This window comes from Rhinoraja longicauda, chromosome 27 (assembly GCF_053455715.1).
Source record: "Rhinoraja longicauda isolate Sanriku21f chromosome 27, sRhiLon1.1, whole genome shotgun sequence".
Taxonomy (NCBI): domain Eukaryota; kingdom Metazoa; phylum Chordata; class Chondrichthyes; order Rajiformes; family Arhynchobatidae; genus Rhinoraja; species Rhinoraja longicauda.
Window position 1 is genome coordinate 11,995,792 of NC_135979.1, and position 27,906 is coordinate 12,023,697.

Below are 27,906 nucleotides of genomic sequence, written 5' to 3' on the forward strand. Positions count from 1 at the left end.
GCCTTCTGCAGTTGTACAAGGCCCTGGTGAGACCACATCTGGAGTATTGTGTGCAGTTTTGGTCTCCTAATTTGAGGAAGGACATCCTTGCTATTGAGGCAGTGCAGCGTCGGTTCACGAGGTTAATCCCCGGGATGGCGGAACTGTCATATGAGGAAAGATTGGAAAGACTGGGCTTGTATTCACTGAAATATCGACGGATGAGAGAGGATCTTATAGAAACATATAAAATTATAAAAGGACCGGACAAGCTAGATGCAGGAAAAATGTTCCCAATGTTGGGGGAGTCCAGAACCAGGGGCCACAGTCTAAGAATAAAGGGGAGGCTATTTAAAACTGAGGTAAGAAAAAATCTTTTTCACCCAGAGAGTTGTGAATTTGTGGAATTCTCTGCCACAGAAGGCAGTAGAGGCCAATTCACTGGATGGATTTAAAAGAGAGTTAGTTAGAGCTCTAGGGGCTAGCGGAAGCAAGGGATATGGGGAGAAGGCAGGCACGGGTTACTGATTGCGGATGATCAGACTTGATAACAATGAATGGTGGTGTTGGCTCGAAGGGTCAAATGACCTCCTCCTACACCTATTTTCTATGTTTCTATGATGATCCATCCAAGATGGAAGCATGCTATATCTGAGTAGGCTTTTTGTAACCAGGACATACCTGGACAACATTGCACATTGTCCAGTAGCTGCAAGTGTTGTAGGTGTAGTGGAATAGATTGTTTCGACCACAGACTGTCCAGGTTCCAATCCTCTTCTGCACCATAGTGTACTGAACGTTATAGCACATTCTGGTTAATTGTATCAACCGATAGGCAAACGTTTGCACCAATGCTGGGACGTACGTGCATTACTCCATGAGTGTTGCCCAGTTATAGTGAGAACAGAAACTCAGCAACGTTGCACCCTGCTACCTGCACTCCTGGCTGCTCCTGTGGATTCTTCATGGTCCAAAGGATGGCAAAAGCATCCCAACTTTCATGTTTAACCTGGTCTAATTGCAACAAACCCATTTGCTAATGGGAGAGAAGTGGAGCTTTTTTTAACATGTAATTTAGTTAGTTTGAATGTTTAAATTATTTTTAAAGGTGTTTTTTTAAAACATATCCCAAACATATCCAAAAAGATTTTGCACGTTAAAGGCATTCATAAATATTCAATATAAGTGCCATCTTTGACAGCTGGTGTGTTTGAGTGTGATTGTTCATCAACTAGTTTATAACTTGTCGTTAGTTATGCATGAACATCAACTTTGAGGATATTTAAATGTGAAATACATCATATCTCTCCTGATTTTGTGGCCACTTCTCACCATTAATCACAATGTAGAGGTCAGTGACTACAATCAGCGACTGCACAATGGTACAGAACACAACACCCCAAAAGTCAGAGTTTCTACTACTCAATCCAACATCTTTCTATGAAGTTAACATTTGGTACTGACCACATTTTATTAATAAACGCTATTCTTTCAAGTTTCCTCTACATAAGGTCATGCTGAGCTCTGAAAAATCATCTCCTACCACCATGTGTCTTTATATTTTAAAATATCAATATCTACTTTTGTTTTAAAAAATATAGATTTGCATCTTATCCAAGTTATTTCAAAGCTTTGCAATAAAACTAAAATGTCCCTATTGCCATTTCTTCTGCAGTTCCTTCCTATGCATTAAAATCCTTTATGGTTTCACTACATAGCAAGACAGTAAAACCATCTTTAGAAATACGGTGCAGATTCACAGCATTCTTGTCAATACCTACCAATAAAAAAATGATTTCAGCTTGACCTTAAATTATCTACGGTTAAACCTTTTAGTGTGTAAACATGCAAATAGATTTAGATAATAGGCTAGAGGTTAATAATAAATTGTTTATAACATATTTATTTAACATTCCTGGATAAAATGAGAAAGATTTAAAGAAGTAACTTTTGTAGTTCTAACCTCTAATAGTCGTGACTCACTTGCTCACAGTAGTCGTTGACCTCAATGTCATCACTATTGGAATGTCCACCAGGACTCTGCACGTCAATCCCATGACTCTCCAGGATTGCTGCTTCTTTGAAAAGAAGATTGATCAGAAACTAAACTTAACTTTTGAAAAGAATGACTACATTTAAGTATCTTACAAAAGAAAAGAAAAACTATATGCAATAAAGTATGCTTTTTTTGCAGGGTGATGAGAAAGCAGTAATGAATAGAATCCAAGAAGGTGCTGAGTCCAAATCGTTGTGTCCTTCCTGTCACCTTGGCTGGAATAAGATGCGTGAGTGCTGACTGAACTTGGAACTTATGGTGTGACCTATGTCTTATGGTGTGAAGCAAGTATCCTATGGGCAGTAAAGTTTTTAAATAATAATTCTGGTTGAGGTTTCAATAGTTACGCCAATCATTTTTAATCGATCGTCCTTATCGCCAAAAGCTTTCTAATTGCCTTACCTATGTTTGCTCTTCTCTTCATCTCCTTCCGACGATTGGCAAACCAGTTATACACTTTCAGAGGAGTAACTCGCTCAAACTCTGATAGTTTTTTTCCTGAATAAAAAATATTGGGAAAGATAGGTATTAAAACAAAAATCACAATAAATAGATAAAGCTCGTACTGCAATTAACCAGTGTCACCATCTTTCTATTTTTTAATAACCAAACTCGATAGTAAGAAAATTGAATAATTGCATTATTATTATTACTAGCATGAAAACTGCTTTTAAATTGTATGGGAAAATTTGTGTAAAGTTGGATTTCTGTAAGTCAGGTCATTCATAACCTTGTATATCATATTATTGAATTGAAGATATCAGTTTTATTAAAAGTCTCAGCCAATTGTTCCCATTCTTAAGTTACCCAAAGATAGCAGACTTCAAATGATTACCCACATTAAATCCATAATTGTTTTTGAAAATGTACTTTTATTGGAGCAATTAATTAAAAAAAAAATCTGTTGCTAAAGAAATTTAAATGCATCTTTGTGTGGGAGTTAACAGCTTTGCACATCAATGTTTAAAATAACAACTCGGATTAATATTTCTCCCAAAATACTAATTACATCACAGACATAACATTTTTGCCAATATATCAATTATATATCTTTCCACAAACAATATAATTCATTTGGAAATCTACAAAGTTTGTTGTATAAATATTATGCAGATAATTTTCAAAAAAGTGCCTTTCCACTAATCCTATTTTCATTAATAAGACATACTGCTGTGTACTATAATGGTGTTTGCAACACCTCATAAATTAAACTGGTCACTTCATGAATTTTTCTCAATGATTTCTTGCTTTTATTAAAAAAAACTGCAAATGATGAATGGCTGCAGGTGCTCATACCTGGTTTCTGTATCACTGTATTGCAAGCGTTTGCAATTTCCTCGCGTTTTGACTCATCCGGGTACTGATTTTCACCAAAATAACTGCAAGGTATTGGAATGGAAAAATACAAGGATACAATTTTTGAAGCAGGCATATTTTAATTTTAATATTTGGATCACTGCTGTTGAATCAGAAGAATATTGAAATGCTTTGACACTTTAATGTGAAATTTGTTATTGGTAAACATGAGGTGGTTGGATAAAGTTCAACCTCCACCTGTGAGGTAAATTGAGTTCTCAAATGTTTTTTCGAGTAAGTCAGAAGTTTGAGGCACAAATTCCGTCAAAGTGGCCGAGATATAAAGACACATCACATCATACAAAACAAGTTCACAGCTAAATGAGATCTCTTATTTAGAGTTTAGAAATACAGCGTTGAAACAGGCCCACCGTGTCCACGCCAACCATCTACACTAGTACACTAGTTCTACGTTATCGCACTTTCGCATCCCATACACTAGGGACAATTTACAGAAGCCAAATAACCTACAAACCTGCATGTCTCTGCAATGGGGGAGGAAACCATAGCACCGGGAAGAAAACCACTCGGTCACAGGGAGTAATATACAAACTCCGCACAGGCAGCATCTATAGTCAGGATCAAACCCAGGTCTCTGGCATTGTGAGGCAGCAGCTCTACCACTGCGCCAATTGTGTCAACAGCTCAATCTGTCTGGCCAATCTGACAAGCATTTCTTCAATTATTTCCAGGCTCTGATACAAATAAGATAGACACTAAATGCTGGAGTAACTCAGCGGGTCAGGCAGCATGTCTGGAGAGAAGGAATGGGTGCTGTTTCGGTTTGAGACCCTTCTGAAGGGTTTCTTTGATTTAAACCAGCATCTGCAGTTCCTTCCTACACATGTCGTCTGATACAAATAATGCAGCTCTCTGACCAAGGGCCTCAGATCTGAAGAACTGGCTCTGTTTCTCTCTCTGCAGATGCTTCCTAAATTCTTTCGTGTTTCTGTTTTTGTTTCAGATTTCCAGTATTTGCATCTAATGCAAAGAAGGTTTACTGTTCCACAGGGGTTTCTCTGATTATTTTTAACTGTTTAAAGTGAAAGGATCTCTTTAAAATGTTAACTAGTTGACAGGCCGGAGTTTTTGCTATTATCAATCTGTCCTGGTCACTGTGGATGCTTTGGAATACAGAAGGCTGAGGACAGATTAAATTGATGTCTATAAAATTAAGGTGACAGAATCAGTGATCGGGGAGCCTACTTTTATTACCTGGGATACTAATAACTGGAGGACAAAGATTTAAGAATTTTTCTAGAAGGATTGGAGGGGAGTTAAGGAAATTATTTTTCACGCATGACGTGGGTGTCTGAAAGGGTGGTCAAGAGGAAGTCACCATCACGTTTAAAACATAACCACTACCATGATAATTGGTACCACTTAAAAGGCAATGAGAGTCGATAAGAGGCACAAATATAATGGGTGTGAATAGCCTAATTTAATGCTATGTTTCAATGATTTTGTGCTTTTGAGACACAAAGTGCATTCAGCCACTGTCATGACAATTGACAACCAGATTTAGGTGACAAATTGTAATTTATCTCTGTATTTTTACCCCTTAGTTCTTCCCTTGTTGCAAAATACCTTAAATGGAGCAAAATCATTAATAATGGCTCATTGCTTGCTCTTCTTATGAAAATCTGGATACAAAATCAACTTTTATTCGCCTTTGTTCCAAAACAGCAAACACGCCACTTGTTGGTTAGCAGTTGGAAACTTAATATTTTTTATCCAACCCAGATTAATATGGGAAACAATGCTAAATATACATAGTATGAGTAAGTCCTTCCTCCTACTAACCTTTCCATGACAGACAGGCACTCTTTGCGCCAGGTAAATCTACTTCCTCTTCTGAGACGAAAGTTTCCAGTCACCGGGCTGACATTTGATCGCCATTCAGGATCTTCTGTTGTTGTGGTTGAAACAGGCCTCATACTTAAAGTTGCTCCTGAATAAAATGGATAAAAAGAAATACTATTGATCATGTGTTATGTTTAAGTTGTTTTTTTCTAAATTATTTCAAACATTTTCGACATGATGGAAGATAGTTGAGTTTTACATGATAAGAAAATTGACATTGTCCATAGAATATGTAATGCAGTGAAACAAATTAATTGATGGAATGTTTGTCTCCAACAGGTTTTTTTTCCAATTATCAAACTATATCTTGCATTATGAAGCATGATATAATTTTGTCTGCATAATTACAAGTTATTAAACTGTTATAAAAGTTATAAAAGCATTTGATTTGTATTTTTATGGAAGACAACATGATCTGTAAGTGGATACAGCTATTTTATATGTTTCAATCTCCACTACTGTGTTCTAATAGTCAGAGGGGATCAGCGATCGATAGCTGAAGGACTTTGCCATTTGTGCTGGACGTGTATGGGTTCCTTCCACACTCTTGTTGTCAAAAGGAAACAAAAGGTACCATGGATCAGAAACAACTTCAATTTTCTAAACTCTACTTGGTGGGAATTAGTTATTAACTGCATAATGTACATGTTCCTTTTCATTTTAAAGCAAATGTTTTCCTTAAAGATAGATCGCAGAATTGTTACAGCATAGGAAGACAATCAACCCATCGTCTATACATTAAAACACCAATAAGACCAATATGAAGTCTTCAGTCTGAAGAAGGGTCTCGACCCGAAACGTCACCCATTCCTTCTTTCCTGAGATGCTGCCTGACCTGCTGAGTTACTCCAGCATTTTGTGAATAAATAAGACCAATATCATCCTTATAGTTCTGTTGTTGGCCCAGTGTGATGAGTGTGGCACCAGATTGGAAGAGGCACACAGTTCACAGAGCTGGGCCCTCCTGCTGCCCAACTAAATCAGTGTCATCTATCCCATCAGCAATTAGTCAGCAAGAAGCAATCCAGTAAGTCAAACAGTCTTTTCTGATATAGAGTATCTGTGGATGGGCTGATAAATGAAACAGAGGAACTTGTCGTTAAATTATTCATGGTAGAACGGGATGGACTGTCAGTTGCTAGACTGAACTTGCTGTGGCTCAGCCCCATTTGCACGTTCAAGGTGTGCCCCCTGCATGATAAGTACTTTTCAACATTGCTCAAAAGGCCTATTCCATAGAAACGGAGTGCTTCATTCATTACAGATGTCGACAAGGAAGAAAGAGAGAAGAAAATTGCATTTACTTCTTGATTAATTGTCAAATATGCTAGCTTTAGTTTAAGTGTATATGCACTAGTTCTGGGATTTTTCTCCAGATATAGATGAACATTTTCCCTACCTATTCCTCCTGTCTCATTTTTATCATTTAAAGAACTCAAAGACCTCTGCACTCTAAACTCAAGCAAGTACAAGCCAAGATAATCTAGAATGAACCTATTTCCCTGAACAGAGAGGTCAAAAATTAAGGTGGCATGGAATTTAAAATTGCAGTAAAAGCTCTTTTATACAACACGTGTATCAATTATGCAGCTGACCTCATGTTGACTCAGAAACTCCCTATTATCTACATCGATCTATTATATTAATGTAATTGTCAATGTAACACATTCCATTATGCATCAGTAAATCATCCTCACCTGAGTGAATTAACATTTCTTAAAAGGAAGCTAAAATCCAGCTTCTGAACAGAGAGCAATATCTAGCTGTTATGATGGAGGACGGGGAGCTCCATCGGCACTATCCCAATTCTAGCCGAAGAGATCACTCAGCACTGTCCCATCGTTGGGTCAGGATTTCCGCAGTGCTCCCGAATGTCAGCTCGGGGTTCCCACAGCACTGCCCTGATGTTAACTCTGTAGTGCCACTTAATGAAGCAATCCCGTCAACAATGTGCTGGATAATCAGTTTTTTACTGATTATTCATTTTTTACTGAAATTGGTTGAAAGATTAAAGGGGAGTTGAAAAGTATTTTCGATCAGAGGATAGTGAGAGTCTGGAATTCACTGCCTGAAAGGTAGTAGCAGATGAAAACCTCATTACAAGGGTGCAGGAGACATATAGTTGAAACGCTGTGACCTGCAAGGTCCTTCCTAGTGCAGGATGGGTAAATTAGGCTGGTAGTTCTTTCAACCAGCACAGATATAATTTGCTAAATGCTCCCATTCTGCATATTAATTTTTCAAAGAGAAACCATTTAGTGCAGAATATGTTCTAGCATTGTTTATTTTGTTTTTTTAATAAAATGTCTGAATTTTTTACTGACCTCTGCCTACTGTGCTCTGCTGCTTTTTCAGACCACGTGAGAGTGGAGCTTTGCAGAAGTCTACTCATCTAAACGCTTTGAAATGTTTAGATAATAAGCTTGCTAAGTTACTGAAGGGTTTGATGGACATGTATTCTGACTCAGGCAACTCTGAAATGTCCGTCAAAACGTTAGTTAATTTTCAGGTTAAATTTGCTTCCCAAGCAATTACAAGTTCATTTATTCTTCCAGTTTGTTAATTATTTAAGAACATGAAAACACAAGAAATAGAAACAGGAGTAGGCCATTTTACTGGAGTTATTCAGCTGGTCAGACAGCATCTCTACAGAACATGGATAGATGACATTTAAGGTCGGGTCCCTTCCTCTTCAGAAACGTCACCTATCCACGTTCTCCTGAGATGCTGCTTGATCTGCTGAATTACTCCAGCACATTGTGTTTTTTTCCGTAAACCAGCCTTGTGTCTAGGCCACTTTACCCTTTGACTCTGGTGTACAAGTTCATGTATCTCATTGCCATTTTCCTGCATTTTGCTCAATTCTCTTAATGTTCAGAAATCTATCGATCTCCACTTTGAATAAACTTAAAGATCGTGTCTCCATAGCCCTTCCAGGTAGAATTTTTTAAAGATTCACCATCCTTTGTCCTAATTCTCCAATTCATGACTTTTTCATCCATTGAGTTATCCTCATCGAATATAGGCCTGATTGACTCATTCTGTCTTCTTATGGCAAATCATATGAAACTGTCCAGGATATGAATCTTCCCTCCCTTTATTGAAAGTTTATTTTTTAAGATTAGGAGATTATAGTGCGCACATGTTCAGTGACAATCTCACTGCACTCTTTATAATTGCGGTGACATCCTCACTTCTTAACTTAAATACTCTAATTGCCTCAGTGAGTTGTGTCCCTTTCCCTTTATGCATTAACTTTGCCTATTTGGTGCACACTTTTGTTTTGTGCACCAAATAGGATAAATTCATCTTTTTTCTAATTACATTCTAGCTGCCCTGCTGTTGCCCATTTTCTCAGCATGCATGCATCCCGTTGAAGCTTAATTATATCCTTGTTCTTACTCAATATTATAATCCCATCCATTAACATCCCAAAATAAAAGTACTGGACTCTCAAAAGGAAAAATGATGAAAAATCAAAGGATTTTTCTTTGGCACTACTCAACCATGTCATCTACAAATACAGATAACCTCATCTGAATATAACCCACCTGGACTATTTTTTTCTAGAAGATACCACCTATAAAATGCCCTCTTCTTGGGCTCACTCATATCAAGACCCTGCTGCAACAGCCATTGAGATATGTAGCTTTGGCTAATACCTGTATTAAAAAATACAATTATTAGAGATTTCAAAATAAGCACACAATAATTCAATTTATTTTCTTCCAAAATGGAGGGAATTATGAGTGGGTGGGAACCAAGAGCAAAAGTAAAGTTTTAACCTATGTAAAAATGTTTTCAGAGTAAATTCTGTCTCACTCATACCCCCAATTATTAAACATTTAGGGTTCAAAACTGTTGACATATGACTTGGGTTAGTATTGAATAACTGTCACACTATTACTTTCTTGAAGTTGCCACACAGACATTTTAAAATTGCAACCAATATCTACTGCGATTATTTTGCCTCATATCTTAAGTCCCAAATTTCTACGTATTCTAGGGATCCCCAAACCTATGAGTGCACAGTAATTAAGGAAAAAGTGCCTGTAGCACTTTACATAAAATAGGACAAAAGGAGGCGATGAGAAACAGGAGAGGAGTCACTACAGAAAGAGTAGGGAGAAAGCAAAAGGAAAGGTGAACCCAGTGTGGAAGGAAGGTGGAACTCAAGCATTGCAAGCTGTGTTTCCCAACATCACAGGATAGTGTATTGGCGAGTAACCCTTGCCCTCATCTGATCACACTAACCAGCATCAACAATCTGATAAGAAATATGAGAGAAAAAAATGAATAAAAAGACAGAACAGTAATAGGAAGACAAAGGGTAAACCGTGCACAGTATCAATTGAGATCTATTAAAATAGAATTATTTCACGTTTTACTAACCACAGTAATACTTCAAATGTTGCATTTTAAAATATCAGATATTTTAAATGATAAAGAAGTAATTTTCTATTACTTTTAGCCTTGCTGATGTTCAAGAACTATTTGAATGAATAGTTCAACTATTTGAAAGATGAAAGAAAAACTAAGAATGCTCAGTATCATGTTAAAAGAATCATCATTCCTATGACAAACAGTTTAGTGATTTTAATTTAATGTTATTTCCTGTTTCAGGAGGAAACAGGAATAACATTAAATTACAGATAATAAAATTACAATCACAAATAATATAAAAATTCTCAAGAGTAACTCATTTCATTGACACTTTCTGCCCTTACCTGTGACTTGCCCAACTACGGCCTGAGAAATCCTCCGATTGGCTAAAAATGCTTTGATTTCTTCTTTTACTGCATTGCTGTCTCTTCTGCGGGGAAAAATGCTTTTATTTTCAAAGTTTGTTTACCTCCTATCATTCCTATCACCACAAGATCCCCCACCCCACTCCCCATTTTAAGACAGCTCATCCCCACCTGGTTCCTTGCAGCTGGCAAACAAGCCGATTCTGGTCATGGATTCCATTTAATACATTGCCACCATCAACGCTGTCCCTTCAATGGCCAATAAGTGATGCAATTCAGACGACATCGCGTTTTCTGTTCTCTCTCCCTAAAATGGAAACACCTCTTTCTACATTGCAATTCCTCTAAAATAAGCTAACCAAGAAAAAATAAAACTCAGACTAAGATTCATGGACGCGACCCAATCCATGATGTTTTAGCACGTGGCGCATTATGACAAGGTGACATTATTCTCAACATTTATTTAATCACATTACCTCATGTACTCCTCCACCTTCTCCTCCAAGTCTGCATCATCGTCTCCTGTGTCAAAACTATATGATCTCTGACTGCCACTGTTCTGATACCGTGGAGATAATGTTCCACTGGCAACAAGTCTCTCGCTCGCCATGCTTTCTCGTCCAGTGTGGCTTGCATTGTAGGGTGGAGGCGATGTGTCGTAGCTATTACTAGGTGAGGGTGATTGCGCAATACTTTGTGTTTGTGTAGCAGCAGAAGCAGTTGAAGAGGATGCAGAAACATTGTTGCCATAGTTACTACTGTAGTTGGGCCGCCTAACAAACTTTTCATTTTGTTCCTGATCAAGACGTTCCATTGTTTCAAGTGCATGAATGATTTCATGTTTAGTCATTCCGGATCGGCGCAGGCGTTGGAGAAGATCAATTTGTTCAATGGTGTATCGAGGCTCATCATTGTAGTAAGACATGATGTCATCTGCAAAGAAAAATATAACAGATCAGTGGTCAGGTAGACACCAGGCTTGGACTTGTCCAACTACTACATTATATTGAGTCTGAAGAATGCTCCCGACTCAAACTGTCACTTATCCATGTCTCCAGAGACACTCCCTGACCCATTGAGTTACTGCAGCACGTTGTGTTTTTTGCATGATTCCAGCATCTGCAGATCCTCGTGTCTACATTATATACATTCTTCAAATCATTTTCATTAATTCAAAGTTATTTTTGCTGTTTCTTAAATTGCTGACCTCCATCACTCCCTGAGCAATTTTACTCAAGACATGGCAAACAACCAACTGTGCTATCAGTTCTTCAGGAAAATTAGAAGCTTAATAACGTTTGTACTTAAGTATACAAGTACAGAAATCTTGCTTTGCCCAGCCAAAATCCAATACAGAGATGGCCATATATTTCTAGTTTGTCAGCTACATGTTCCTACAAGCAGGTACTGCAGTTGCTGAAAATCTAAATGACAAAATGCTGGAAGCACTCCACAGATCAAATGACATCCAGGATAAAAGAGCTGATGTATTTGGTTGGTCTGATTACATAAGAAATATCAAAACATGGGTAGTTTCCCAATTCTTCATATATGGACATTTGGAGGCTGTCTACAGAAAGCATGATAGTACAAGATTGATGTTTGTCTACACTGATCCAAGAGTGCATCAAGCAGTATCAACTACTAATACACTGATACACATCTTGGGAACCAATGTTGTCGGAAATGGGATGAAGAGAGAGCAAATTCAACTCGCAGTGACTACTGGATCAGCAGCCTAAAATATCTTTTGACCACATTCTTTCATTATGATGTTCCACATCATTATTCCCAGCTGTTTTATATTCAATATTGTTGCTCAATTATTTTAAAGTGTTCATTCTTATCTAAAAAGGTAATTTTGAATGAGTATTTGCGTAATAAAAAAGGTCAAATATAAAAGTAACTTTTTTCACCTATTAATGTTCCACTTTGCAGATAAAACATGCTTGAAGAAGTTGTCATCACTGCATCAAATCCCCAGCCCCAGTTACATTACAGTCCAGCAACTATGTTTTAAAATTCATTTTACTTATTCAATGTCTAAGTGAATTACACAAATTGCCATTGGTGTGCAACTGAACTGGTAGATTTCCGCAATGCTTTATTCGTAGCCAAAAGGTGCCAGTACGCATATAACAATTCACGTGACAAATTTTGCTGCTGTATATCAATCTAATTTTTTACTTTTGAGAGGAGCTAGTACACAGTACTGGAGCGAACTATCACAAAAAAAGCTTTGGATTTCTGTTTGTTTCTGGCTATCCGCCTCAACTCGGACACTAACTGGATCTTTCTACTGACATTTGTAAAACTACCTTGGCTGTAGATTATACTCACCCTTGCACTAAAATGCACCAAGCGAATGAGGCTTGGACCAAAAATGTAAGGGAAAATAATATCAAGCTAAACATTAACTGTTGCTTTAACTCTGAATTATAGAAACATATTGTTTTAAAAAGTCGACACTGAATACAGAATACAGAGCTTTATTTGTCATTCGGTACCGAGGTACCGAACGAAATTACGTTACCAGCAGTCACACAAAAAAAAAGAACACAAGACACATAACCCCAACACAAACATCAATTACAGTGACTCCAAACACCCCCTCACTGTGATGGAGGCAACAAAACTTCCGCTCTCTTCCCCACACCCAAGTCCCCGCGGCCGAGTCGCACCGGGCGCTGAAACATCCCGCGGCCGAGCCGGGCGATGGAAGGCCCCGCGGCCGTACCGTGCGCAGCTAAGTCCCGCGGCTGAGCCGCGCCAGGCGATGGAAGGCCCCGCGGGATGACCAGTGCAACAATTTCAGATGTCTGTGGTACAGTTGGTATTCCACACAGATGAAATATTTGTTAAGTCAGGAGCTCTAGCCACTGTTCCATGCTGCAACTGACTGTTAAATATGAAGTGTCACCCCAAGCAACATCACACTACTGTTATCACACTTGCACAAAAAGCACCAAATCATGCATCAATGCATACTGTGTCACTAATTATTGTAATGGTTCTTCTTAAAAAATAACATCAGAAGAAAACGAGTAACTAACCTGAGGTGCAGAGGGTCCAGTTACTGCAACTGTCCACATTGGGCCTCCTTGAATTATGATTTGTTGCAATCTTCTTGCCCCTTCTTGAGAAACAAAGAATTCGACAAAAAAAAAAAAAAAAAGTAAATCCTACTTAATTTATGAGACCAGTCCACAAATTCAAATACTTGGCTCCCAGCCACAAACCTAAAATATTCTTCCCTTGTCACTGGTGAGCAGTTTTGCAACCTGACCAAACCAAACAGCAGATAAATGCTAATAATTTCAAGAGATTTATCATCTGAAGTTTACTCTGGTTTTGCTGTGGGGAAATTATTTCATTGCATCCATAATCTCTATAGAAAACATAGAAAATAGGTGCAGGAGGAGGCCTTTTGGCCCTTTAAGCCAGCACTGCCATTCATGGTTATCATGGTTAATCATCCACAATCTGTAACCTGTGCCTGCCTTCTCCCCATATCCCTTGATTCCGCTAGCCCATGGAGCTCTATCTAAGTCTATTTTAAATTCATCCAGTGGATTGGCCTCTACCGCCTTCTGTGGCAGAAAATTCCACAAATTCACAACTCTCTGGATGAAAACGTTTTTTCTCATCGTTTTAAATGGCCTCCCCTTTATTCTTAGACTGTGGCCCCTGGTTCTGGACTCCCCCAACATGGGAACATTTTTCCTGCATCTAGCTTGTCCAGTCCTTTTATAATTTTACATGTTTTTAGAAGATCCCCTCTCACCCTTCTGATTTCCAGTGAATACAAGCCCAGTCTTCCCAATCTTTCCTCATATGACAGTCCCGCCATCCCGGGGATTAACCTTGTGAACCTATGCCACACCGCCTCAATAGCAAGTATGTCCTTCCTCAAATTAGGAGACCAAAATAGTCTTATAAAAAATGTGGTGATTATTGTTCATCATCATTGTTACAATGATGGGAGTAAATTTCTTTCAAATTTTTACCTGCATTAAATTGGCATTGCCTTTAGAACATAAAATAAATACCAAATAGAGGCATAAAGTCCTGACAAAACTTTATAAAATATTGGTTCAGCCGCAACAACAGCACTGTGTCCACTTCTGGGCACCACATTTTAGGAAAAATATGTAGGCTTTGGAGAAGCTGCAAAAGAGATTTCCTGAAATGATTCCAATGCAGAGGGCCATTGTGGATAGATCACAGAAGGCAGGGTTGATCTCCTTTTAATAGAGGAGCATGAAAGATGGTCTGATAAAGATTTAGCTCGTGGGGCTAAAGGAATCAAGGGATATGAGGAAAAAGAAGGAACAGGGTACTGATTTTAGAAGGTCAGCCATGATCATATTTATCAAATAAGCCCAATTCCTTCTGACAGTCTAATTAACAGTTAGTTTTAACAACTGGCTGGTAGCTTGTTAATAACTAACGTTGTAAAGAAAACTTCACGGTTCAATTCCAAAAAGTGACTCAATTTTACCAAATTACCACTCACCAAATTCTCAATGTTGCATCAATGGCTAAATGGCCTCCTTCACTGCCTTAATGACTCTGAAGAACTCTATGAATGATAGACACAAAGTACTAGTGACTCCGCGGGCCAGGCAGCCTCTGGAAAAAAAGGATGGGTTATGTTTCAGGGCGGGACCCTTCTTCAGACCCGAAACATCACCCATCCTTGTTCGCCAGAATTGCTGCCTGACCCGCTGAGTTACTCCAGCAGTTTGTGTCTATTTTCGGTATAGACCAACATCTGCAGTTCCTTTCTACACATTAGAACTCTTCGATAAATTGCACTCCGATAAAAATATACACCATGCTACCAAAGAAAAGATCTATAAGATAGACACAAAAAGCTGGAGTAACTCAGCGGCTCAGACGGCAACTCTGGAGAAAAGGAATAGGTGACATTTCGGATCGAGAACTGTAAGGACAGCTTCAGCCATTTAATAGTTGTACTTTGGAGATGACTGCAATGCATGCAATGTTCATGTCTATTCCTAAAGCAATAGTGTGCAGCTTACTGAGATATGGCAGAAATCAGTAACAGCAGCCTTGAGAGATCATGAAGTGAGGAATTTCAAAGAGACTGCAACCTTTCTTCATAAATAATATGATCAAGACAAGGCACACAAGTGAGATTGCATTCAAAATCATTGGTAGTCCAAGATCTTTAGTCAAAAATTACATTTTCCGTACTTTTTAAAGTATTTTTTATAGAATATCATAGGGAAAGAGAAAGGATAGAGGCTTAGAAATTTGGAGAATCAATCTAGAATTATGTTCCTATGTAGCTGAAAGCACAGTTTCCAATGCCAATTAGGTGAAATAACCCTCTGCCTCCCTACGTCGTATACCTTTCTTTGGGTTGTGTGTCCACAACTGAAATGGATCCCACTAAATCAATCCTACAAAACGTTCACTCACCCTTTCATGTTCTCTTTTTTCAGACAAAAGCCAATAATCATGAAAATATTTTTCAAACTGCAGTTGCTGTAAATCGATATATTAAAACTCTTGTTTGTTTGTTTGTTCCTGAACTGCAGCCAAAATGGTACATGACAGCGCGACAATTTTAGGCCCACCTTACTCACCGTCGTCCCTTTGGTGCTAAGGGAAGACGTTTCATTGAAATTGGTGTTATATTTTAAAAGTTATTCACATTTTAAATTTTATCTCCTAGGGAGGGGGGGGGGGGAGGGAGGGGGGGAGGATAAGTGGGGTTGAGGGGGATGGTGGGGGGGAGGGGATTGGAAAGGGGGGGTGAGGGGGAGGGGAGGAGGAAGGGGGGGGGAGAGGGTGCTGCACCAATGCAGCTGGGGGGAGGAGAGGGTGCTGCACCAATGCAGCAGGGGGGAGGGGGAGGAAAGGGTGCTGCACCAATGCAGCGGGGAGGAGGGTGCTGCATTGGTGCAGGGGAGGGGGAGAGGGAGGAAGGAGGGTGAGGTAGAGGGGGGAGAGTGCTGCACCAATGCAGGAGAGGTTTGGGCCCAACGGGTCCACTTGGTCTAGTTTTAAATAAAAGGTCAGGCAGCACCTTCGCAAAAAGAAACAAAGTTAACTGTTTCTCTTTATACAGATGTTGCCTGGCCTTTGAGATGTTTTCAGCAATTTCTGTATATATTCCCATATTCATGAGACTGTTTGATAATATTGTGTGCCTATGCGCAGTCCTTGAGTGATTATTGTCCGTTGTTATAGAATCTCTCTCCACAGCTCCCATTCTCTCACTACTGAGATAATATTTCAGTTTGGTTCCAAAGACGTCTACTTTTCTCTTGACTTAACGCCATCTCTAATAGTTGCTCACTTGGCCACTTCCCTTGTAATGTCTTGATCCTCTGTTCATAACTTTCTATAACTGCTACTTCAAGACCATGTGCAATAATCAATGTGCAATAAGCCACTGATAACAGGCTGTAAAGGGGCTTAGTCTCTGAATATTACGTCTATTGAGAAACACAAATGATGAGGATTTCAGTTGTAAATTGCCCCGAGGCACTACTGAATGTGAAGACACATCACTGGAAACCTTAATAATATTCACTCATCTGTATTTATGCATAAACTATGACAATATAAAGTCTATTGGTGAGGTGCTTGAAAGGTCGTTGGTGAGCATTTAAATGCCAGTTTAATGTTTTTGGATGAATCATAAACCACTAGATTTGATTTGAGAGATCCTGCAAGGAATCGACTACTAATGAGCAACACATCGGTAACCCAGTGATTCACCTTCATTGATGTAAAAAACAAACTGATTTAAGTGCAATCTGCAGATGCTGCAAATATTCAACCCCATTTTTTGGTCCTACAACTGACAAGAGAATTACAGTGCTTTTTTAAATCTAGAAGCACAGAATATGAAACAAGGAACGTAAAAAATCTTAAACAAAAAAAATGCTGAAAATGCTCAAGAGATCAGAGAGCCTCTGAGGAAAGAGAAAGAGGCAAGTCATAGCCCCTTCATCGGAGGGTCTTTGAACTGATCATGTAAACTTTTGGGTAGAAACTAGCTGATTTACCGAGAGTTCCCAGCTTTTTCTGTTTCATTTCAGATTTCCAGCGTCCACAGTTGTTTGACCATCTTCTACAAAACTTTCGTTAGTTAGGTTGCTTCCATGATAAATGATGATTATAACAAAGAAAGAAAAGCAACAGCAGATTGTGAGAAGGATTGTTTCATTAGCTTAAGAGATAGTGTTATGAGGAATGACTTGAGAAATCAGGACTCTCACTGGAATAGAATCAGGATTTTTACTGGAAAATGAAAATCATAATTGCAATCCTGATGAAAAAGATTGCAATATCTGTCTGTTAGTTACCAAGATGGAAATTAAAGGGCACAATTTTAGAAAAATCACGAAACAGTTAAGGGACATTTTGAAGCAAAGAAACAAACTGCTGGAAGAATTCATGATGCCGAGCAGCATCTGTTCAGGGGAAAGGAATTGTTGGCATTTCAGGTCCTGATTCAGGGTCTCGACCCAAAACAGCAGCAATTCCTTTCCTCTTTATAGATGCTGCTTGGCTCGCTGAGTTTGTCTAATGGATTGCTTTTTGCTCCAGATTCCAGTATTTGCAGACTCTTGTGTCTCCAGGGGTTATTTTGAATGTGAATGTCTTTGCTGTAAATTTATTAGAGAAATTTGTATGTTCTTTAAAATGGAATTAGATAGCTTATGAAAAATAAATATGAAAAGATATGAAAAGTAAATAAAAGTCTGAAATTGGGCAAATTATTCATGTGGTGAAAAACAGATTCGCAGGTTGGCCTGGTTAACAAACTGCTTGAAATTCATTTGATTAGGTCACGGAAAAAGGAAGCTTTACAACCATTAAAGATGTGCAGCAGTCCGATCTGATTAGCTGCGACTAAACTAGCTGAGACTAACAAGGAACCCCCACAATGTGGGCAGAATTGGTGAAGTGCATTTGCAATAAACTTGTAAGATCTAAAGTAGGTATAAAAACAGAAAATACTGGAAACACTCAGCGAGTCAGAAGCACCTGTGGTAAACGAAACAGTTAACGTGTCAGCCTGAAAAGCCTTCATCAGCACTGGGAATCAAGAGATAATAGACTTTGCTTTCGGATTTGCAGCATCTGTAATATTATGTCATTTTCAGCTACAGTAAACAAATGGTTATGTAATAATGTACAAGGTCAAATGCAGATAAGATAGCGGACCATAAAGTTGGACTACATTGTGAAATAAAACATTTGGAATAATATATCGCTTTGCATGTCATTTAGGAAAATAAAATTCAGAAGATATGCTTGGAGATATATAAAGTTTGATGCAACGACCTTTTCATTACTGTTATAAATACTATTCAATCTATTAACTTTAGTGGACAGACAAAGGCAGAATCAAATGATGGGGATGCATATGGAGAGACTGCACCACTACGAGCTAGTTACAAATGTGAACCCACTACCAAGATAATCTTGTTTTGAAATAATGTTACATTTATCAGAAGTAGTTCGACTGGTCCAATGCTTAAATAATCTATTGTTTTTTCATCAAAAAGTACTGACCATTTTTTGCAATAATACAGCTGTATTCCAGAATAATTCTCATTCATGTCTAAATAATGATTAGGTCTTTTCTGAAAGTGAGTTGCAAATCAGATTCATTCTATTGGCAATGCAGGCATTGGAACTAAGAAACAAATTTGAAGTGGGGCTGACTTCAATATTGGAGTAAAGTGACAGCCCCAGGATTTAGATAACTACAAGCTTTATTACTAAAGTATTCCGTCACTCTGCTTATATTGTGGAAAACTTGTGTTTGTTATTATATCCTAAAACAAGCTGTTATGATCGTGCCAACTGAACTGCTTGCAATAAAAAATTACAACTGAACATTTGGACTGATGAGTAAACAATTAAGCAAAGAAAAAAATGAAACCAGGATTCTCATTCTTAATCACTATCTAACAAAACTTGCTGCAAATTGCACTTTATGACTGTCGAGTGAGGTCATTATTTGGTTCTACAGTGAGATCCTCCTTAAAATAATAGTCTGCTATAAAGGGACCGAGCTATAAAACGAGGTTGGGCAGGCTAAGACTTTATTTCTTGGAGCACAGGAGGATGAGGGGTGATCTTGAGGGGGGCAGATAGAGTGAATACAGTCTTTTACCAAGGGTAGGGGAATCAAAAACCAAAGGACATAGGTTTAAGGTAAGAGGTGCAGGATTTAATAGGAACTTGAGAGGCAACTTTTTCACTCAGAGTATGGTGAGTATATCAAATGAGCTGCCAGAGCAGGTTGTCAAGGCAGATATTATAACAGCATTAAAAAGACACTTAGAAAGGTACATGGATAGGAAAGGTTTAGAGGGATTGGGCCAAGCACAAACAGATGGGACTAGCTTAGATGGGGCATCTTGGTCGGCACGGTCGAGTTCGGCCAAAAGGCCTGTTTGCATGCTGTATGACTATAATTCACAAAGTGGAATAGCTATGTGGTCAAGATGTCATCTGACCAATTATTTATGTGGACTTGTATTCTAATTGGTGTCAGCATTGCACAAAGTGTGATTAGTGCTTTCATCAGTGTTTCTCAGATGTAGAGGATTTTAGATAAGCTAATTTTTATTTATACTTTTATCTACATTTCTACTCTATTGCTTGAAGACAAGAAATAGCATATAAATGAATCATAATAGGGTTAATTGTTGCAATACTTAACATTCTTTATCCAAATGCCAAGGTACAGGCACTTCTGTTTATTAAAATAAACTACAATTACAGCAGGTAATCACAAAGGATGCTCCCACAAGGAGGAATAGCATAACAGGAGTAGGTTATTTTCATATCACCTCACCCACTCCATCCCATTGCTGTCCCTTCATTTTGTAAATTCATAACTGATCTATGATGTGACATTTTATCCCTACATTTGTATCAGCTCCCTCAAGATAACTGAGGAATATAACTTAAGAAAAACGTATTAAGGAGTCTCAATGAACAATTTATTTAATTGGAGTTCTGCTGTAAAGTGTTAATTATAAATCTATTCAGTAAAATGTTATTCTAACTGGTGATTTTTCCATTTTCTTGCGATATTGTGGTGTTATTGGTATTCCTAGCAGCTTATTAGTGTATATAAAAAATAGAGTATTTTTAAAACTTTTTTTTCAAAATCTGCACTAATTAATATTGCAATTGTATAAAACGTGAGAACCCAAACTACACACATTTTCTGTTTAATGAACCAGTATCCCATCACTAATTCATAACTTTCTGGTAATATGCATTTTCAGTTTTATAAGTTTAAAGAACCAAAACACAAAAGAAAAAATTATTTTACTACTTTGTTTTTATTTCAAAGAAATGTTACAGCACATATGTTTATTGCAAGGGTTAAGCATCAGAACTAAGATTCGGTCTGCATACCAGATGCCAATGTATATACTTATTTTGTGGTAAATTTCCCAACCAATTCAAAATACTGTAGCTTTTTAATTACATAGTAATTTATGTGTAAATCTATTGGAATTTATATATATATATATGTGTGTGTGTGTGTGTGTGTGTGTGTATAAAGTTTCTATACAGTATATGTAGTCTTTAGCAGATTAAAACTAATCAGTTCACATCCATGGTTAACTCGATTAATCTTACTTTTATAACTAACTTTATGTGGCTTCTGTGTGGTAATATTCCTCCTAAGCATTTTAATTTATTAAAAGTTATTACACAAATCCAAGTTTTTGTTAGTAAAATGCCAGACCAAACATTGAATACTTGATGCAGCAGATACTGATTTATATATATTGCTTTTGTTGAGGAAAAGATGGTGAATAAGCTACGTCTTCCCAACATTTCTATAAATCAGATTTTGCGTAAAATGTGCTGCTTCTATGCAGTTTTTTGCTTTTGATGAAATTTTCACACAGGAGATTGTGGGATTAACCTAGATCTTCTCGCTTCATTGACGCAGGAATATTTATTTGAACCAATTCCTTTGGTCCACACTAGTTAAATAACTGCATAAATGGAAAAATACTTTGGTAAGGATTATTCAACATCAGTAATCAAAAGACTTAGTTCTTCTCATTGTTAAAATACACTTTTTTATGTTAGTGAGCTGTTGTTCTTACTGAATCGTTTTATCTGTTGTTGTCCTGCCTTTCAAAAATGGGAATTTGAAATTCACTCAAGCTCATTCTGAGAAGATTAAAGGCTCTATTTTCAATCTGATGTAAATTTGAAAGCTAACACTGTTAAAATATTAAAAATGAATGGATCATCTTTGTTTAGGGACAACAGTAACAAAAGTGAACAGGGTTATGTGTTTAATAATTTGTGATTCACATAGCAAAGATACTAAGTACAAAGGCCAAAGGCAATAAATTAAAGAATCCAGTTTGACTTTGTGATAGGGTGCCGCCCTTCAAGGCCAATCAAAAATATGGCAGTTCTTCACAAGTTTAATTGCACTCTTAGCAACCCTCTAGTCTTAAAGGTACTTTCAGTAAATGCACTATCACTTTGATAATGTATTGTTTCATGCTCACACTTATATTTTTAATGATGTTTATGTTATACATTAAGAAACAAATTTAATGGCTCAACAGCCATCACTTTTGCATAAACTGGTCTTGCACACAATCCCTCATTGTTCTTTGTGTTTCTTGCTATCATGATTACCATCTCAATTTCAGTCAGTCTCAACATACTTCATCATATCACAAGATACAACTCCAAAGCATTAAATTTAGGTGTGGGGCAGAAGGAAATATGCCACAAGTTGACAGTATAACTGGAGGATGCAAATATAAGACTCAACTTAGATCAGTCATAGTTATAAAGCATGGAAAGAGGTCTTACCGACCAACTCCTATATGCCAATTGATATTTGAGCTAGTCCCATCAGCCTGAATTTGGCTCATATCTCTCCAAGCTGTAATGTCCCGTCATATCTGTTAGTCTTGTGTCATGTTCTGTGTTTAGATTCTCATTTCAGGCCCCTTGACTTCCTGCCATTGTAATTGTCAGCCCCGCCTTGATTGTTTCCACCTGTGTGCCCTTACCTCATGTATATATAGTCCACGCCTCCCTTTGTCCTGTGCCAGTTTACATTGTGATTCATGTGCTCTCGGTCGTAGTATAGCTAGTAAGCAATTTTTGTAACTAATGTTTTTGTAGCTGAGTAAGTTTAGAGTTTTTGGTTCGAATCGCAGTGTTCTTTAATGTGAAAATTAAAGAACGCCTTTATTTTCTCCAAATTGACTCTTGTGTGTGAGTCGTGCGTTTGAGTCCAGTTCCTGTGTGCCCCAGAGCATAACAGAACGAACTGGCCATAATATGGACTCAGCCGACTCTAAGATTTGGAAATCAGCCCTTGCCAACCAGGGCACTAAGATCCAGCACCAGGAGGAGCAGCTGCGCTCAGTCAGTCACGGGGTGCGCGAGCTGAACGATAGACAAGGCGAGTTCCAGTCATCAGTGACGACCCAGATTAACCACCTCGCTGTACAACTCCATCAGGTTCTGGCTCGTCTCGACCCAACCTCGGCAGCTTCTCCACTGGCTCACGTTGAACCTTCGGCCGGCCATCCGCCTGCTGTTCCGGCCACGCCTGCGAACCCCACGCTGATTCTACGCCTGGCTTCACCAGATAAGTTCTCTGGAGACTCGGAGAATTGTAGATCATTCCTTGTACAATGTGATCTCCACTTCAAGCATAACCCTGCACACTTCCCCTCAGACCAGGCCAGGGTAGCATTTATTGTGTCCCATTTGACGGGACGAGCTGCAGCATGGGCCACTGCGGAGTGGTCTCGGGGCTCCACAGTCTGTCAGGATCTAGACCTCTTCCAAAGAACATTTAGCAGTATTTTTGATCACACTTCCTCTGCTAAGGAAGCTTCCCGAGTCTTACTGCAGCTAAAACAGAACACTCGCCCAGTGATAGACTATGCCATTGACTTCCGAACCCTTGCAACAGACAGTGGGTGGAATATGCCTGCACAAGTGGATGCATTCATGAATGGGTTGTCGGAGGCTATAAAGGACAGACTTTCACCTTTTGAGTTACCCAATGATCTAGAGACATTAATTACCAGGGCTATTCGTGTCGATAACAGGATAAAGGAAAAGGAAAGACACCAGGCTGCTGATCGTCCTCCCAATCACCAGGGGCGCTCCTCCGGGTCCTTCACACCGAAGAAGTCATCGTTCCCTGTCCATCGCTGGCCGGAGAAAACAGCGTCCTCTCAGCCGTCGGAGGAACCCATGCAGCTAGGACGAACCAGGCTGACTCTGGAGCAGCGACAGCGCCGCCTGAAGGACGGAGCCTGCTTTTACTGCGGTCAACAAGGACACCGTCTGGCCGACTGCTCGGTAAAAGGGGTGGCTCACCAGTGAAAAGGAGGACACTGGTGAGCCAATTCCACGTTTCGGACTTACCTCCTCGACCTCTGACACAGGCCACCCTCACTCTGAATCAGCAAATTGTGACTCGGGGGGTTTTGATCGACTCCGGAGCCGACGAGAGTCTCATGGACTGGACTCTAGCTCGATCGTGTAAGGTTAAATCTGTGCCCTTGTTGCAACCTATTGTGGCGAGCGCTTTAGATGGACGTCAGTTGTTTGAGATAACTCATCGTACAGAACCTGTCAAAGTCATGTTCAATGCTATCCATGTGGAGATAATGTCTTTTCACTTGTTTGACTCAGCTCAACATCCCTTGGTCTTTGGTTTCCCTTGGCTGCAGAAACACAATCCTCAGATTGATTGGCGATCTGGTAAGATCAGACGATGGGGGGTTGAGTGCACACAATCATGTCTTGTTGAACCAGTGAACAAAGGGGTGAGTTACGGGAAGATCGGGGCGGTTTTGGGAATAAATGTTCTTAAATCTGAAGAAATAAAGATTTCTAATGATGATGATGATGACTATCCCGATCTGTCGAAGGTTCCACCATGTTACCATGAACTGATGGAGGTGTTCAACAAGTCCAGGGCCACCACCCTACCTCCTCATCGACCTTTTGACTGCGCTATCAACCTGCTGCCGGGGGCCCCTATTCCCAAGGGGCGACTGTACTCCATATCCGGCCCCGAGAGGAAGGCGATGGATGAGTACATTGAGTCCTCCCTGAGGACGGGCATTATTCGCCCGTCCTCCTCGGCAGCAGGCGCGGGGTTTTTCTTTGTGGGCAAGAAAGATGGATCACTTCATCCCTGCATAGATTACAGCTTCCTAAACGAGATTATGATCAAGAATCGTTACCCACTTCCTTTGATGTCTTCTGCTTTTGAACTGTTGCACAAAGCCAAAGTATTCACTAAACTAGACTTAAGGAATGCATACCATCTAGTGAGAATCAGAGAGGGGGATGAGTGGAAAACTGGGTTTAACACCCCTAACGGGCACTACGAGTATTTGGTGATGCCGTTCGGGTTAACCAATGCCCCCGCAGTCTTCCAAGCTTTTATGAACGAGGTCCTCAGGGAATTTCTCAATGAGTATGTTTTTGTCTACCTTGATGACATTCTTATCTTCTCTCCAGACATACAGTCTCATGAGCGTCATGTCAAGTGTGTTGCAGAAGCTCCTAGCTAACTGTCTGTGTGTGAAGGCCGAGAAGTGCGACTTCCACGCAGACACAATGTCCTTTCTGGGCTACATTATATCGGCTGACCACATCCAGATGGACCCTGGTAAGGTCAGTGCGGTGGCCGATTGGCCCACCCCCACTAACAGAAAGAAGGTGCAACAGTTTCTCGGATTTGCAAACTTTTACAGACGTTTTATTAGAGACTTCAGTGCTGTTGCTGCTCCTCTGCACTCTCTCATGTCTTCCAAGACCCAGTTCCAGTGGAATCCTCAGGCCGAAGCCGCCTTCCAGTGCCTCAAAACATTGTTCACCAACGCTCCTGTTCTGACCATCCCAGATCCCCAGACAGTTCATTGTGGAGGTGGATGCCTCCAACGAGGGGATTGGGGCGGTACTTTCCCAGAGAGCGGAGAAGGACAACCGGATTCATCCCTGCGCCTACCTGTCACGTAAGTTGACCCCCGCAGAAATAAATTACGATGTCGGGAACAAAGAACTGCTGGCGGTCAGAGCCGCATTGGGGGAGTGGAGGCACTGGCTGGAGGGGGCCGAGCAGCCTTTTCTGGTATGGACAGATCACAAGAACCTGGAATACATCCTTAAAGCCAAGAGACTCAACTCACGTCAGGCCAGATGGACTCTGTTTTTTAGTAGGTTCAACTTTTCTCTGTCTTACAGGTCCGGTTCCCAGAACACAAAACCAGACGCCCTGTCCCGACTTTATGACCCTGAACCTGATACCAGAGAACCCGAACCCATCCTGCCACTTAACCGTGTGGTAGGAGCGGTGTCTTGGCAGATCGAAACAGATGTGAAGCAGGCTAATGATGAGACTCCAGCACCGAGTGGCTGTCCTACTAACTGTTTGTTTGTTCCTGTGACATTGCGCCCCCAGGTAATCCACTGGGCTCACACGTCCCTGCTCACATGCCATCCAGGTGCCAAGAGAACTGTTTTTGTGGTTAAACAGCGTTTTTGGTGGCCTTCACTTGAGAAGGATGTAGCTGAATATGTGGCCGCCTGCCCTGTCTGTGCAAGGAGCAAGCCCTCCAGACAAGCCCAAGCGGGCCTGCTGCACCCACTTTCAGTCCCTCAGAGGCCCTGGTCCCACATCTCCATTGATTTTGTTACTGGGTTGCCGGCCTCCAAAGGTAACACAACTGTCCTGACGGTGGTAGACCGATTTTCAAAGATGGTACATTTTATCGTTGTGGCCAAGCTCCCCTCTGCCAAAGAGACGGCAGAGGTAATGATGTCTCACGTTTTCCGTATCCATGGTTTCCCTACAGACATTGTCTCGGACCGAGGTCCTCAGTTTGTGTCCAAGTTTTGGAGTGAGTTTTGTTCCCTCATAGGTGCCACCGTCAGCCTGTCTTCTGGTTACCATCCGCAATCCAATGGCCAGACTGAGCAGATGAACCAGGAGCTCGAGACCTGCTTGCGCTGTCTGATCGCGCAGAACCAGACCACCTGGAGCGACCATCTCATCTGGGTCGAGTACGCACGCAACACGCTTCCTACGGCTGCCACGGGACTCTCACCCTTCCAGTGTGCCTACGGCTACCAGCCCCCCTTGTTCTCGGCTTATGAGGGTGAGGTGACGGTGCCTTCTGCCCACGCCATGATCCGACGCTGTCGCCGAATCTGGGACGGAGCTCGGAGGGTTCTACTCCGGGGTCAGTCCCGGATGAAAGCAGCAGCCGACCGCCACCGCAGATCCGCTCCGCATTATCGCCCAGGCCAGAAGGTATGGCTGTCTACAAAGGACTTGCCACTTCACGTCCACGCCAGAAAGCTGGCTCCAAGGTTCGTGGGTCCATTTCCCATTTCGAAAGTCATTAACCCTGTTTCGGTCCGTCTACAACTCCCCAGGTCATTAAGGGTTCACCCTACATTCCACGTCAGCAAAATAAAACCGGTCAAGGAAAGTGCACTCGTGCCCGCCTCCAAGCCCCCTCCACCCCCCCCGGCTCGTCGACGGTGGTCCGGTCTACACAGTTAAGGCACTTCTTGCAGTCCGCAAGAAAGGTCGCGGTCGCCAGTTTCTGGTCGACTGGGAAGGCTACAGTCCTGAGGAGATGTGCTGGATTCCTGCCAGCTTCATTTTGGACAAAACTTTGATCAAGGACTTTGACAAGACTCATCCTGACCAGCCTGGACCGTCAGGAGTCGGTCCTAAAGGGGGGGGTACTGTAATATCCCGTCATATCTGTTAGTCTTGTGTCATGTTCTGTGTTTAGATTCTCATTTCAGGCCCCTTGACTTCCTGCCATTGTAATTGTCAGCCCCGCCTTGATTGTTTCCACCTGTGTGCCCTTACCTCGTGTATATATAGTCCATGCCTCCCTTTGTCCTGTGCCAGTTCGTATTGTGATTCATGTGCTCTGATTCATGTGCTCTCGGTCGTAGTATAGCTAGTAAGTAATTTTTGTAACTAATGTTTTTGTAGCTGAGTAAGTTTAGAGTTTTTGGTTCGAATCGCAGTGTTCTTTAATGTGAAAATTAAAGAACGCCTTTATTTTCTCCAAATTGACTCTTGTGTGTGAGTCGTGCGCTTGAGTCCAGTTCCTGTGTGCCCCAGAGCATAACACAAGCCTTTTCTATCCATGTAACTGTCCAATTGTATTTGAAGAATGAGGTGAATCAATTCAGAATAAAGGATAAAGTAGTGCAGGTGCAAAGGGACCTGGTGCTATGGGTGTACAAGCCAACAAAATGACAAGTTGGGAAAGCAGTTAACATACATTATTTTGGGTTGTATTTACTGTAAAAGGAGGTCATGCTGAACCTTTTTAAAACATTAGGCTGGCCTCAGCTGGAGTATTTTGTTCAATTTTGGTCACTTCATACCTATAAGAATATGGAGGCATCAGAGAGTGTCCAGTGGAGACTTGTGGCAATGGTTTGCGGGATGAAGGATTACAGCTACAAGGATAGATTGGAGAGCTGGAACAGTTTTCTGTGGTGATGCAGAGGCTGAGGTGAGATCTATGGTAAGTACATAAAATGATGAAGGTCTGAACAGAGTGCCTAGTGGATGGCTGCTTCCATTGGTTGAAGTCAAGGACTAGATGTCATAGGTATACAATAAGGGGGAAGAGAATTGACAGTGACAAGGAAAACCACTTTGTTTTAATGCCCTATGTAATTGTAAACTGAAATGCTCTCTCAGTAGATGTACTGAAGACGGGTCCATTGTGCCCTTTAAGAGGGAATTGGTTAAATGTAAGGCGAGGAAAAATGTGGAAAGCTAAAGTGAGGCTGCTGGGAATAGTGTGTTCTTAAAGTATACAGCTGGTATCG

At 40.3% G+C, this 27,906-nt stretch overlaps 1 protein-coding gene across 6 annotated transcripts in view; it reads right to left on the reverse strand.

Annotated features, from left to right (window-relative positions):
• Positions 1 to 27,906, reverse strand: part of LOC144606777 (homeobox-containing protein 1-like) — a 46,098-nt gene that overhangs the window by 11,927 nt on the left and 6,265 nt on the right. For 2 of the 6 annotated variants that reach the window (XM_078423135.1, XM_078423133.1), the window contains exons 2-9: positions 13,056 to 13,138; positions 10,479 to 10,935; positions 9,982 to 10,067; positions 8,806 to 8,916; positions 5,195 to 5,342; positions 3,332 to 3,414; positions 2,438 to 2,533; positions 1,963 to 2,057 (exon numbers count right to left, since the gene is read on the reverse strand). In XM_078423135.1, coding sequence (XP_078279261.1) covers positions 1,963 to 2,057; positions 2,438 to 2,533; positions 3,332 to 3,414; positions 5,195 to 5,342; positions 8,806 to 8,916; positions 9,982 to 10,067; positions 10,479 to 10,927 — 1,068 coding nt within the window. In that variant the 5' untranslated portion in view covers positions 10,928 to 10,935; positions 13,056 to 13,138. Of the gene's footprint in view, positions 1 to 1,942; positions 2,058 to 2,437; positions 2,534 to 3,331; positions 3,415 to 5,194; positions 5,343 to 8,805; positions 8,917 to 9,981; positions 10,068 to 10,478; positions 10,936 to 13,055; positions 13,139 to 27,906 lie in introns of all 6 variants that reach the window. The other 4 variants (XM_078423136.1, XM_078423138.1, XM_078423137.1 and 1 more) reach the window with 4 other exon arrangements.